Here is a 14020-nt window from a genome sequence, read left to right as displayed (position 1 = left end):
TCTGAGTCATATCAGTAAAAGTCCTTGAGCCTAAGGTATAAGGCAGAATATGATGTTCAAATAAAGGATCAAAGATTCAGAACTGCTCTCCAATTATCATGGGTTCTTTGCTGTCATTGTCATTCCTTGGGAGTGACAGTTATTTATAAGGGAGATGATAGAAGGAAAAGAAGAAAAAAAAATTGTTATACAGTACAAGAAAAGGAAGCTAAGGAGACATGGAGGGTAAGACTCAGGAAAATAAAACCTAGAGTTAGCGTAACTATGGGATGCATTATAATTTTGAGGAAATTATTAGTAGAGACTGGAGATGAGAAGATGCATGCAGAAGGTTGAGCCGAATGACACAGGAGGCGAAAAGTGGCCAAATCAAGGTGGGCCATCAAGGTTTTTTTTTTCTTACCATTCAAGAAAAGTTTGAAAGCATTCAAAATAAAAGCTTTAGCTGACTTTTGAGAGAGGTATAAACATCATACTAGAGGACATGGGAAATACAGAGATGAGGGGAGATAAAAGCAGAAGACTGTCCTCAGGTATGTGTAAAGTGAGAAAATTTATAATTAGAATTGCCAGTGTCTAACTTTCTTGATTTGCTGATATACAAGGTATAAGAGTTTATATTTGAAACTAATTTGACCTATACAAAAGTAGTGCAAACCAAATTTTTCACCTATGGCTAATACAAATAGCTTTCACAAATTAGAACAGAAAATAGGCCGGGCACGGTGGCTCACACCTGTCGCCTATAATCCCAGCATTTTGGGAGGCCAAGGCAGGCAGATCACCAGAGGTCGGGAGTTTGAGACCAGTCTGGCTAACATGGTGAAACCCTGTCTCTAATAAATATACAAAATTAGCTGGGCGTGGTGGCTCGTGACTGTAATCTCAGCTACTCGGGAGGCCGAGGCAGGAGAATCGCTTAAACCTGGGAGGCGGAGGTTGCAGTGAGCCAGGATCACGCCACTGCACTCCAGCCTGGGGGACAGAGTGAGACACGGTTTCCAAAAACAAACAAACAAAAAAAACAAAAACCACACAGAAAAAAAAAAAGTTTCAAGAATCGAGTTTATTTTTATTTCAATTTTCTCCAGTAACCCTTTCCTGGATGCCTTTCTGAAAGTTTTAAACATGTATTAGACAAAATGACAAAGTCATAGAAAGGCTTTTTTACCCCAAACATGGAAAAAAGAAATACAGACGTAGAAAGTTCCAAATTGTAGGAATTTTTTAAAAGCCTTTCTATTTAGAACCAAAAATCATAGTTCTAACAAAGAAAATGTCTTGTAAAATAATATTAATGATGGAACAGAAAGACCTTTGAATTGCTTTCATGTAAAAGTAGTAGTAGTATATTCTATAAGAAAGAGCATTAGACAGGAAGTCTACAAACCTTAGTGTCAGTGAAACAGTGGTTAGATAGGCAAGTTCATAGTTCCATTTACTTAAAAAAAAAAGCAGAGGAAGAAGGAATAACAACAAAGGATAAATGAGACAATTTATATAGAAGTGCTTATGAACTTTTGGAGTTATAAAAACATTTTACCTTTATTATTGCAGGAAAGTTGGACCATAAATAGAGAAAGACTAACTTCTTTCACTATACCTTTACATATTAAAAAATGCAGATTTCATCTTGCACTTGTACCAAACAAAAATGTTCAATAGAAGAATAGGAATATTGAAAGAAAAATGATAACTTTAGATTGTATGAGGTAATCATTGAACTATTAGTCTGGTTTAAAAGTATTTATTTTCTATTCTTTGTTGGGTCTCAGTTTCTAATACTGATTGATAGATGCCACACCCCTTAGGGTCTTACCGTTCATTCTGCATAGCAGTAGACATTGGATTGACTGTTGGGCTCACAGATTTGTTTCTTTCCCAAATCATCATAAGTTCAGCCATCCTTTCCTCAGCACACTGTGCAGTAAGCCGAGCCTCTGCATCCTGGTCCCAACAGTCTTCGATTGTCTCCTTGAGTGACCTCACTGCCTGTAAGACAAAGTACATGTCAAACCATGTGTCTTTAAAAAAAAAATGTATTGAGCTTTTCAGTTTACCACATGAGGTAAAAGAAAAATCAATTACCTTAACCAGTATTTTACATAGCTCTAATAACATATTTTAGGCTTCAAGGATTACGGAACATGCTCAAAAGGTGATGAACAAGTAAGCAAGCAAGATTTACCTTAACTCCTTGAAGAATTATTCATAAAAGTAAAAGCAACAATAAGTCGCAGATGTTTCTTCAAGGCCACAGGTTTAGGTCATTGTTGCTAATTCAGTTACGTTATGTCAATCAATAGCCACTAATTCTGCTTCAAAAGTAAGTTTTGAGTTTGATGGAACTTGGGGACATTTGGCTATCTTCTATCTCTAGGTGAGCTTTTCTCCTTTACCCCCAGTTAAGGATACTTGGTTGGGCGCAGTGGCTCACGCCTATAATCCCAGCACTTTGGGAGGCTGAGGCAGGAAGATCACCTGAGGTTAGGAGTTTGAGACCAGTTTGGCCAATATGGTGAAACCCCATCTCTACTAAAAATATAAAAAAATTGGCCAGGCGTGGTGGTTCACACCTGTAATCCCAGCACTTTGGGAGGCCAAGTCGGGTGGAGCACGAGGTCAGGAGTTCGAGACCAGGCTGGCCAATAGAGTGAAACCTCGTCTCTACTAAAAATACAAAAATCAGCTGGGTGTGGTGGCATGCGCCTGTAGTCCCAGCTACTTAGGAGGCTGAGGCAGAAGAATCGCTTGAACCATGAAGGCAGTGGGCCGAGATCATGCCACTGCACTCCAGACTGGGTGACAGAGTGAGACTCTGTCTCAAAAAAAAAAAAAAAAAAAAATTAGCCAGCATGGTGGTATGCGTCTGTAGTCCCAGCTACTTGGGAGGCTGAGGCAGAATTGCTTCAACCCGGGAGGCAGAGGTTGCACTGAGCCAAGATCGTGCCACTGCACTCCTCCCCGGGTGACAGAGTGAGACTCCGCCTCAAAAGAATAAAAAAAAGAGTGCCTCATTTAAACCTTAAAACTTACAGACATCTCTTCTTTAAACTAGTTCCAAAACAGTAGTATCAAAAACAGTCCCATTCTGTAGTATTCCTATTTATTAGCAATGAACAATAGTCTCCCTATAATAGTCTCCCTTTGGGGGAAAGCTAGTTTTTTGTTTGTTTGTTTGTTTTGAGATAGAGTCTTGCAATGTTGCCCAGGCTGGAGTACAGTGGCACAATCTCTGCTCACTGCAACTTCTGCCTCCCGGGTTCAAGTGATTCTCCTCCCTCAGCCTCCTGAGTAGCTGAGATTATAGGCGCCTGCCACCATGCCCGGCTAAGTTTTTTTTTTTTGTATCTTTAGTAGAGATGGGGTTTCACTATGTTAGCCAGGCTGGTCTTGAACTCCTGACCTCGTGATCCACCTGCCTTGGCCTCCCAAAGTGCTGGGATTACAGGCGTGAGCCACTGCGCCTGGCCAGGGGAAAGCTGGTTTTAACTCCCTTTTTAAAAACAGACTAGGTTTGTTTTTAAACATCCACATGATTCAATCATCCTACTCTTAGGTATTTACCTAAGTAAATGAAACCATATGTTTATACAAAGACTTGTATATATCTACATCTGCTACTTGGGATGCTGAGGCAGGAAAACTGCTTGAACCCAGGAGGCGGATGTTGGAGTGAGCCGAGATCGCGCCATTGCACTCCAGCCTGGGCGACAGAGCAAGGCTCTGGCTCAAAAAAAAAAAAAAAAAAAGCTGATATGCTCTACAAGAAATGTTAAAGGGAGTCCCTCAAAGGACATTAGATAATAAGTAGAACCCAAAAGCCTACTTAGGTAACTATAAAAGCCACTATTATTATATTTTTGGTTTGTAACTCCTTTTTAAAAACAAAAACAAAAAAAGAGGACTCATTCTGTTGCCCAGGCTCGAGTGCTGTGGCATGATCACAGGTTACTGCAGCCTTGAACTCCTGGACCTAAGCAATCCTCCTACATGAGCCTCCTGAGTAGCTGGGACGACAGGCAAGTACCACTGTGCCTGGCTAAGGCACCACTGTGCCAAAATGATCCTTCTGCCTCGGTCTCCCAAAGTGCTGGGATTACAGGCAAGACCCATCACATCCAGCCTCCTCCTTTTTTAAGAGAGAAAAGCATAAAATGATAATTATAAATCTAGGCTAGGCATGGTGGCTCATGCCTGTAATCCCAGGACTTTGGAAGGCTGCAGTGGGAGGACTGTTTGAGGCCATGAGTTCAAGACAAGCCTGGGCAACACAGCAAGATTCCATTTCTACAATTTTTTTTTTTTTTTTTTTTTTTTTTTTTTTTGGAGATGGGAATCTCGCTCTGTCGCCCAGGCTGCAGTGCAATGGCGCGATCTCGGCTCACTGCAAGCTCCACCTCTTGGGTTCATGCCATTCTCCCGCCTCAGCCTTGCGAGTAGCTGGGACTACAGGCACCCGCCACCACACCTGGCTAATTTTGTTTTTGTATTTTTAGTAGAGATGGGGTTTCACCATGTTGGCCAGGATGGTCTTGATCTCCTGACCTCGTGATCCGCCCACCTCAACCTTCCAAAGTGCTGGGATTACAGGCGTGAGCCACTGTACCTGGCCAAAAATTTTTAAAAATTAGCTGGATGTGGTTGTGCACACCTGTGGTCCCAGTTACTCAGGAGGCTGAGGTGGGAGGATCACTTTAGCCTGGGAGGTCAAGGCTGTAGCGAGCTATGATGGCAGCACTGTACTCCAGCCTGGGTGATACAATGAGACTCTGTACTCCCTCCACCACCTCCAAAAAAGAATGTTTAAAATTAAAAAGACTGGCAATACCAAATGTTGGCAAAGATGCAGAGAAACTGGAACTCTTATGCACTGCTGGCCAGAATGTAAAATGGCACAACCACTTTAGAAAACTGGCAGTTTCTTTTTTCTTTTCTTTCTTTTTTTTTTTTTTTTGAGACAGAGTCTTGCTCTGTCGCCCAGGCTGGAGTGCAGTGGTGCGATCTCAGCTCACGGCAGCCTCTGCCTCCTGGATTCAAACGATTCTCAAGCCTCAATCCCGAGTAACTGGGATTACAGGTATGCACCACCACACCCTGCTAATTTTTGTATTTTTAGTAGAGATGGGGTTTCACCATGTTGGCCAGGCTGGTCTTGAACTCTGCCACTGCGCCCGGTCACAAAAACTGGCAGTTTCTTAAAAAGTTAAACATATACCTACCACATGATTCAACCACTCTACTCTTAGATATTTACCTAAGTAAATGAAACCATATGTTTATACAAAGACTTGTACATGAATATTCATAGCAGCTTTATTTATAAAAGTTGAAACCGGAAATAAGTCAAATATCCATCACGAGTGGATGGACAAACAAACTGTATCATATGCATACAATGAAATACTACTTAGCAATTAATAAACTATGGCTACACATAAGAACATGAATAATAATTATAACTAATAATATTATAACTAATAATGAACATGAATAATTATAACTAATAGTTAATTATAACTGAAAATAATTATACTGAAAGAAGCCAGAAAAACAGTACATTTATATGATTCCATTTATATAAAATTCTAGAAAATGTAAACTAATCTCTAGTGACAGAAAGCTGATCAGTGGTTGCCTGGGGACTCATGGGGGATAGAGAAAGTTGAGGAGAGATTACAAAAGCGCACAAGAAATCTTCTGGGGGTAATTGACATGTTCACAATCATGACTGTGATGATGGTTTTATGGGTGTATACATATATCAAAACATACCTAAATGTACACTTTAATACATGCAGTTTATCAATTATAGCTCTTTAAATGTACAAAAATTGAGAATAAATCAGAAGTGAAAACATAAATATTCAGGCAAAATCTGATGCGTCCTTTGAAAGGGGACTCTAACTCTAGGAATAGGTAAATAATGATACCTTAATGCTTGTGTAAATAAGTTAAAGGGAGTGGCATTATTAACACTGATGAGGAAAGACAAGTAGGGGGAAAAAAAAGTAGAAAAGATAAACAAGGAACTTTTTCAATCTTTCCTACCCAAAGGAAGGAAAACGTTAAGTTGGATCTCATGGGTGGGTCATAAAATCAGCTCAGTGGTTTAAAACAAACAACTCTAACCAAAACTGAAATGCTCTAGACTAGAATAGAAAACACTAGGACATAGAGTAGGTGGTAAGGTTAAGTATTATACTATATGTAATGATGTAAACTTTGCTTTTTTTTTTTTTGAGATGGGGTCTCACTATGTTGCCCAGGCTGGACTGCAGTGGTTATTCACAGGTGGGATCATTGTGTACTACAGCTTCACATTCCTAGGCTCAAGCGATACTCCTCCCTCAGCCTCCTACGTAGCTTAGACTACAAGTGTGCACTATTGCACCTGGCTGAAGTTGTATTTCTTAATGTGGGTTGTGTCAGACGAAAAAGTATGTAAAATGTTGAATTCTAGATCACAGAAGAAGTCTATAGATTTTGTCCAAAAGAGAAAATGGAAAAACTAAAACTATGTGAAAAGAACTGGTAGTTTCTTCTGAAATGTACTATATATTTCTTAAAAAGACCAGAGGGCAAACATAAACTGAGGAAGAGTTGCCGCATTTTTTTTTTTTTAAGATGGAATCTTACTCTGTTGCTCAGGCTGGAGTGCAGTGGTGCAATCTCGGCTCACTGCAATCTCCACCTCCCAGGTTCAAGTGATTCTCCTGCCTCAGCCTCCTGAGTAGCTGAGATTACAGGCACCTGCCACCATGTCCGGCTAATTTTTTGTATTTTTAGTAGAGACCGGGTTTCACCATGTTGGCCAGGCTGGTCTAAAACTCCTGATCTCAAGCAATCCACCCGCCTCGGCCTCCCAAAGTGCTGGGATTATAGGCATGAGCTGCCGTGCCTGGCCTTTTTTTTTTTTTTTTTTTTTTTTTTTGTGATGGATCTTGCTCTGTCGCCCAGGCTGGAGTGCAGTGGCATGATCTCTGCTCACTGCAACCTCTGCCTCCCGGGCTCAAGTGATTCTCCTGCCTCAGCCTCCCAAGTTGCTGGGATTACAGGCATGCACAACCACACCCAGCTCATTTTTGTATTTTTAGTAGAGATGGGGTTTCACCATGTTGGCCAGGCTGGTCTCGAACTCCTGACCTCAAGTAATCCACATGCCCCAGCCTCCCAAAGTGCTGGGATTACAGGCGTGAGCCACCGTGCCTGGCTAAGTTGCCACCTTTTATGTGAAAATATATTAGGATAAAACCATTGATTACAAGAGGTTATACAAAACTAACACTAAGGAATAAAGAAAAGCCAGGCAAGTGATTTTAACAGGGGAGAGAAAAGAATTCAAGACAGACTAAGAAATGGAGTATAAACATTTGGAAAAGAGGCTGGGCTCATACCTATAATCCCAGCACTTTAGGAGTTCGAGGCTACAGTGAGCTATTATTGTCTCCCTGCACTATAGTATGGGTGACAAAAAACTGGAAAAGAATGGGAAACATGAAGAATGGTAGTACAGTTAAACAAATTATACCTGAAAATTTTATGTAGGAGGAAAAAAGCTACTTTAAAATAAACGTGGCCTATAATTTTTTATTTTACCAATTTAAAATATTTTAACATAAAACAAAAGCCTTAAGCTGTGTGTGGGGGCCAGGCATGCTGACTCATGACTGTAATCCCAGCACTCTGGGAGGCCGAGGTGGGAGGATTGCTTGAGGCCAGGAGTTTAAGACTAGTCTTGGCAACTACCCTGTCTTTACAAAAACAAAACAAAACAAAACAAAAAACCGGCCGGGCATGGTGGCTCATGTCTGTAATCCCAGCACTCCGGGAGTCTGAGGCAGGTGGATCATGAGGTCAGGAGTTCGAGACCAGCCTGACCAATATGGTGAAACCCCATCTCTACGAAAAACACAAAAACTAGTCAGGCATGGTGGCACGTGACTGTAGTCCCAGCTACTCGGGAGGCAGAGCCAGAAAAATCGCTTGAACCCAGGAGGCAGACACCACAGTGAGCTGAGATTGCGCCACTGCACTCCAGCCTGAGTGACAGAGCGAGACTCCGTCTCAAAAAAACAAACAAAAACAAAAACAAAACCATGTGTATGTGATTGTTAAAGTAGTTCATTTTTACTGTAAATTCTGAAACATATAGGAAGAAAAAGTCATTTATGAACCCAATATTCAGAGATAACTATGGTTTAACATTTTCATGTATTTCCTTTAGACTATTTTCTATGCTTTCATTTTTATCAGGAAACTATTCTTCCCCCCTTTATTGACTAAACTATGCTTGAGTCCCTGGCAATTTATAAAATTAAAGCTAGTTTTTATATTCATTAATATTTGAAAGATTCTGAGTTTTACTACTAAAGGAATGTTTCTTAATCTCAATGCAACTATGAAAGCAAAAATGGCTTCTTTAGACATAGCTGCATTTTTCTCTTTTTATGAACTATGTACTTGCTACCTAACTCTAGTATTGTATTGTCACCGCAGAGAAGCAGTTTATTGACTGTAGCACATTAGATTTAAATGGATTCCCTGGAAGTGAACCAAGTATTATGAATTCCTTACTTGGCAACCTACTCTATACTGGAAGTAAAAAGTTTTCAGGTAAATATGCATATGATGCATATCTCATAATGATAGGGTTGCCGAGAGATATTTCAAAATAATAGATCCCATTTGCGCTGGTGAAATAAAACAATTTAAGGAAGATGAAGTTGTATTTTACTAGAATAAAATTTCACAGATTTTTCTTTTAGGGATACTCTATTGTGAGGCTGGCACCTCTAATTAATCCTAGTAAAGTATTCAGCCTCTCATTTGCTATCAGGGACCTCTCAAAAATCTGTCCCAGTTCCCATAGCAGGGACTGTAGTTTTGGAAGCAATCTTGGACGTATGTGCTTGACAATAAGCTCTTTAATTGCCACATACTTAAATATTTCAATCTGACTTGAAACAGAAGCCAAACTTGAAAGTAACCTACTGACTAAGATAACCAATGAAGACAGTGCTCATTCTAAATCTGTATGGAAACTATAATGTGTCTCTAGCCTGTCTCTGACATGACATCACCCCACTTAAATCAGGATCCAAAATGGAAATATTATTTTAGTCCTACCAAGATAATCTAAAATTGAAATGTGAAAATATATAGTAAAATAATTTAAGTTGCTTATTTTTTCACTTTTTGTCCTTTTATTATAGTCAAGAAAATTAATTTGTATAAAGCATAAAAACAACACCTTCAGAATGAATCACTCTTATTACATTCTGGAAATAAGAACAGATTGCTATGGAAAAGGCAAACAAGTTTCTGGAAATATAATTATGATCGTGGAAGCTAAAACTTTAATGAACAGATAACTGATACAAGGGTAATAGTGAAAACTAAATGGGTCATTTGAAGATAAAGCTGAGTAAATCTTGAAAAATGTAGTAAGGGAGGCCAGGTGTGTGGGGAGGGGAGGAGGGAGGGGAAGGGGGGAAGGAGGGGAAGTGGGGAGGAGGGGAGAGAGGGAAGCGGAGGGAAGGGGGGAAGAGGGGGGAGGGGGAAGCGGAGGGGAGGGGGAGGCAGAGGGGGAGGTGGAGGGGGAGGGGAGGGGGACGGGAGGAAGAAAAACATAGAGGGAGAAAAAATGGAAAATATAAGAAAAAAATGATTCTTAGAATGTCAGGTGGTACAATATTTGTCTAGTGGGAATTCCAGAAGGAAGAATTGAAAGGTAAGAAATAATTTTAAAAAAATACCAGGCTAGGCATGATGGCTCATGCTTATGATCTCAGTACTTTGAGAAGCTGAGGTAGGAGGACCGCTTGAATTCAGGAGTTTGAGACCAGCCTGGGAAACAAAGCGAGACCCTGTCTCTACCAAAAATTTAAAAAGCCAGGCAAAGTGGTATGCACCTGAAGTCTCAGCTACTCAGGAAGATGAAGAAGGAGAATAGCTTAAGCAGAGGAGTTAAAAGCTGCAGTGAGCCATGATCACACCACTATACTCCAGCCAGAATGACAGAGCGAGATCCTGTCTCAAAAAAAAAAAAAGAAAGAAAGAAAAAGAAAAAAGAAAATTCCTCTGAATTTAAGAAACTTTTGAATTTTCAAACTGAAAACCTACCCAGTGCCAAGCAAAATGTGTGTAAAGATCCATGCCTACAAACATCAAGGTGAAATTTCACAATTCTAGTGATAAAGTCTTAAAAGCTTATAGAGAAAAAAAATTAAGAGGATAAAACAAAAACATAACAAAACAAAAAGCAATGAAATGATTCAGGATGGCACTGATATTCTCATTAGACTGGAGACTAGGGCCTAGAGCACATGGAGATTGTAGGCTAGAGAATGATGGAGTAGTAGTTTCAAAGTTGTGAAGAAAATAATTATGATATTGAAACTATTATCCAGGCAGATTATTACTCGAGTGTGAGGGCAAGATAAAAACATTTTTAAACATGCAAGGATTCATAATGTTTACCACCATACACATACTAATACACATTACTTAAGGAGGAACTTCATCAAAAAAACAATCGTTTACAAGAAAGAGAATGACATGAGATTTTTAATGCGCTTCTGAGTATAGCCTAAAAACAAGACAAAGAAAGATGACAAGAAACCAAAAAGAAATCATTTGATGATGACTTTTTAAATTTTTTTTTGTTTTTTTTTGAGATGGGGTCTCACTCTGTCACCCAGGCTGGAGTGCAGTGGCACGATCTCGGCTCGCTGCAACCTCCACCTCTGGGGTTCAAGCAATTCTCCTACCTCAGCCTCCTGGGCAGCTGAGACTTGATGACATTTTTTTTAAAGAGACAGGGTCTTACTCAGGCTGGAGGGCAGTGGTGTGATCATAGCTCACTGCAGCCTCAAACCCTTGGGCTCAAGTGATGGATGATAACTTGAAACATTCTCCCCAAAGCGCAGGGGAGATTTTAGTAACTAATGTAGAATTTTTATTTCCTATAAATCCAAGCACAATACTTTGTTGTGCAGTGAATGCTTACATAATCATAATACCAAAAATTTCTCGTTATTGTATTTAAATATTAGATGAATTTACAGACAAAACATAAATCATTTAATAATAGAATATTACAAACTGGGAGAAAGTAAATGAGAGATAACTTAAGAATAGATAGAGTATTTGAAGTTATAATGGTAATCTTTGGAAGAGAAAAAACCCAAAAGATTGCTAAAGGGAGTTACTTACGGAGAGTGATAGTAGGGAGAGGTAGTTTTTTCCTTTTTAATACAATAATTATCATATATCATCCAATAGAATCATTATATGATTTTATCAATAGAATACTGACCAAATGGAGAGAAATAGATACATCTAGAGGTACTGACATTAAAAAAATGTGTTTAAGTAAAAAAATAAACTTCAGAAATGATAGTAGATAATTAGATTATCCTATTTATACTAAAAGATTATATGAGTGTATATTTGTTAATTTGTAAGATGTTTTCAGTGTTGTAACAACAACTTACTCAAATGGCAGGGGACTTGAGATATTTCATTGTTGTGAATTTTACATATATATAAATATATGTATATAAATATATATGTATATAAATATATATATATGCTTTTTTTTTTTTTTGAGACAGAGTCTCGCTCTGTCACCCAGGCTGGAGTGCAGTGGTGTGATCTCGGCTCACTGCAATCTCTGCCTCCCACGTTCAAGCAATTCTCCTGCCTCAGCCTCCCAACTAGCTGGGACTACAGACACACGCCACCACGCCCGGCTAATTTTTTGTATTTTAGTAGAGGTGGGGTTTCACCATGTTGCCCAGGCTGGTCGCGAACTCCTGAGCTCAGGCAATCTGCCCGCCTCGGCCTCCCAAAGTGCTGGGATTACAGGAGTGAGCCACCGCACCCAGCCGAATTATATTTTTAATAAATTAGCAGAATTCATAGGCTGCACCTTGGTTTTTTTCAGGTCTAGCCTAAATTTTCATTAGCCATTGGTTATGTAAGCCTGCACTACTTAACAGTTTTGGTACTATTCTCAAGAGAGTAAGATAGAATTTCAATAATATTTAAAATATTAATATGTTAATTTATCCAGCTGTTACCTAATCTGGCAAACTTATGACACATTAGTTATTCTCTCTAAATAGTATTTTAAGCTTGGAAAAAAACAAAATGGAACTAAAAACTGACTTTTTTTCATATTGAAAAATTTGAAAACATCATAAAAATCAAGTTTGATTTGTGGCATTAGGCAACTCCAAAAACTATTAACGTTATTAACAGTCTATTTTTGTTTCAAACAACATTAAAACATATTCAGTCATAAGTCCTCTCTTTAATAACTTAGTTTTTTCTTACCAGGCTATTTTCTTTCCAGGCTTCTGGGAACTTGGGTCTCTGTTTTTCCCTAGACACGAGAACCTGCATATCCTCAAAAGTGGGATGGTTTCCAACCTCTGTCTGAAAAGCCATCTGGTACTCTGGTACGGATTCCCCTGTGGATTTGTAGAAAAGAATGACAGAATAAAATTTCTAACTATCATAAATGATAGAATAACAGGGGTATTTCTGATACCAAGTAAGCAAAAAAAATTGTGTCACAATCTTTTTATTTTTTCAACCCCTTCAGGCACATTTGGAAGTCCTAAAGAGACCTTGCTGTAGGTTTAATGATTTTTTTTTCTTTTTTTTTTTTTTAGACAGAGTCTTACTCTGTTGCCCAGGCTGGAGTGCAGTGGCATGATCTCGGCTCACTGCAACCTCTGCCTCCCGGGTTCAAGTGATTCTCTCGCCTCAGCCTCCCGAGTAGCTTGGATTACAGGCGCACACCACCACGTCCAGCTAATTTTCATATTTTAGTAGAGATAGGGTTTCACCATGTTGGCCAGGCTGGTCTTGAACTCCTGACCTCAGGTGATCCACCAGCCTCGGCCTCCTAAAGTGCTGGGATTACAGGCGTGAGCCACCATGCCCAGTCTAATGCATTATTAATAAATGTTTTGCTTAGAATAGTCTCAAATATTTGTTGATAAGTCAAATGGTAGTTTCAATGATGGATAGGTATTTTTAAATGGTTTCTGGTATTACTAAATTCAGGGAAAAAAGACTATTATGTTTATAAGGCATACTTAATACTTGAAAACATGCCTGAACACTGATCCCATGGAGGCGGGTAAAGATGAGGAAAAACTCCAGGACCTAGTACAACAAATATGCCTACAGAACCAAATGTAAGTGGGTGGGTTGAACAGTCACTATGTCTCATTACATCATTGGTTCTATTATAGTCCAGCCAGACTGTATCAAATGTTACAAAAATATTTATGATAATGGTCATTTGAAAGAAAAATCAATATACTTTTAAAAAATTTTTTTTCAAAGAAACGCTCTCACTTTGTTGCCCAGGATGGAGTACGGTGGCATTATCATAGCTTACTGTAACTTGAACTCCTGCACTCAAGTGGCCTCCCTAATAGCTAAGACTACAAGAGTGTGGCACCATGCCCAGCTAATTTTTAAAAATACTTTTGTAGAGATAAGGTCTTGCCATGTTGCCCAGGCTGGTCTCATACTTCTGCCCTCAAATGATTTTCCTGCCTCAGCCTCCCAAGGTGCTGAGATTACAGGTGTGAACCACTGTGCCCAGCTCTAAAAATTCCTTTTAACTAACAGGTAGTATTTAGATCATGGACTTAAATATTATTAACTATTTTATCACTATTTAATAACCCTATTCATTGCCAATAAGCACAATCAACTCTGATGTTAGGCTTTTGATTTTTACAAAATATGATAATAAAATTAAGTTTATGTATATAATATATTGAACCACACAGAAGACCCCTGGGACCAACACTCAATGATCTAGTAGAAACCATGGCAAAGAACACAGAGACTGTTCCTGTCTCTTTACCCGTCCTCCCACCCTATTAAAATGACAAGATAAATTAGAAGGAAGAACGCCAAGACAGAGGATAAGGCATTTAGGTTCTAATCTTCACTTCATCTTGACCTTGGAAAAGTCATTTAACTATTC

General features: G+C 39.1%; 1 protein-coding gene across 3 annotated transcripts in view; it reads right to left on the bottom strand.

Moving 5' to 3' along the window:
- BMPR2 (bone morphogenetic protein receptor type 2) overlaps positions 1-14020 on the bottom strand; it is a 192072-nt gene that overhangs the window by 13657 nt on the left and 164395 nt on the right. For all 3 annotated transcript variants that reach the window (XM_003820766.7, XM_063595542.1, XM_055108970.2), the window contains 2 exons: positions 12343-12479; positions 1820-1992 (listed from right to left, as the gene is read on the bottom strand). In XM_003820766.7, coding sequence (XP_003820814.3) covers positions 1820-1992; positions 12343-12479 — 310 coding nt within the window. The remainder of the gene's footprint in view (positions 1-1819; positions 1993-12342; positions 12480-14020) is intronic.

This window comes from Pan paniscus, chromosome 13 (genome assembly GCF_029289425.2).
Source record: "Pan paniscus chromosome 13, NHGRI_mPanPan1-v2.0_pri, whole genome shotgun sequence".
Taxonomy (NCBI): Eukaryota; Metazoa; Chordata; class Mammalia; order Primates; family Hominidae; genus Pan; species Pan paniscus.
The sequence above is the reverse complement of the archived record's forward strand: the minus strand, read 5'-3'. Positions and strand labels throughout refer to the sequence as shown.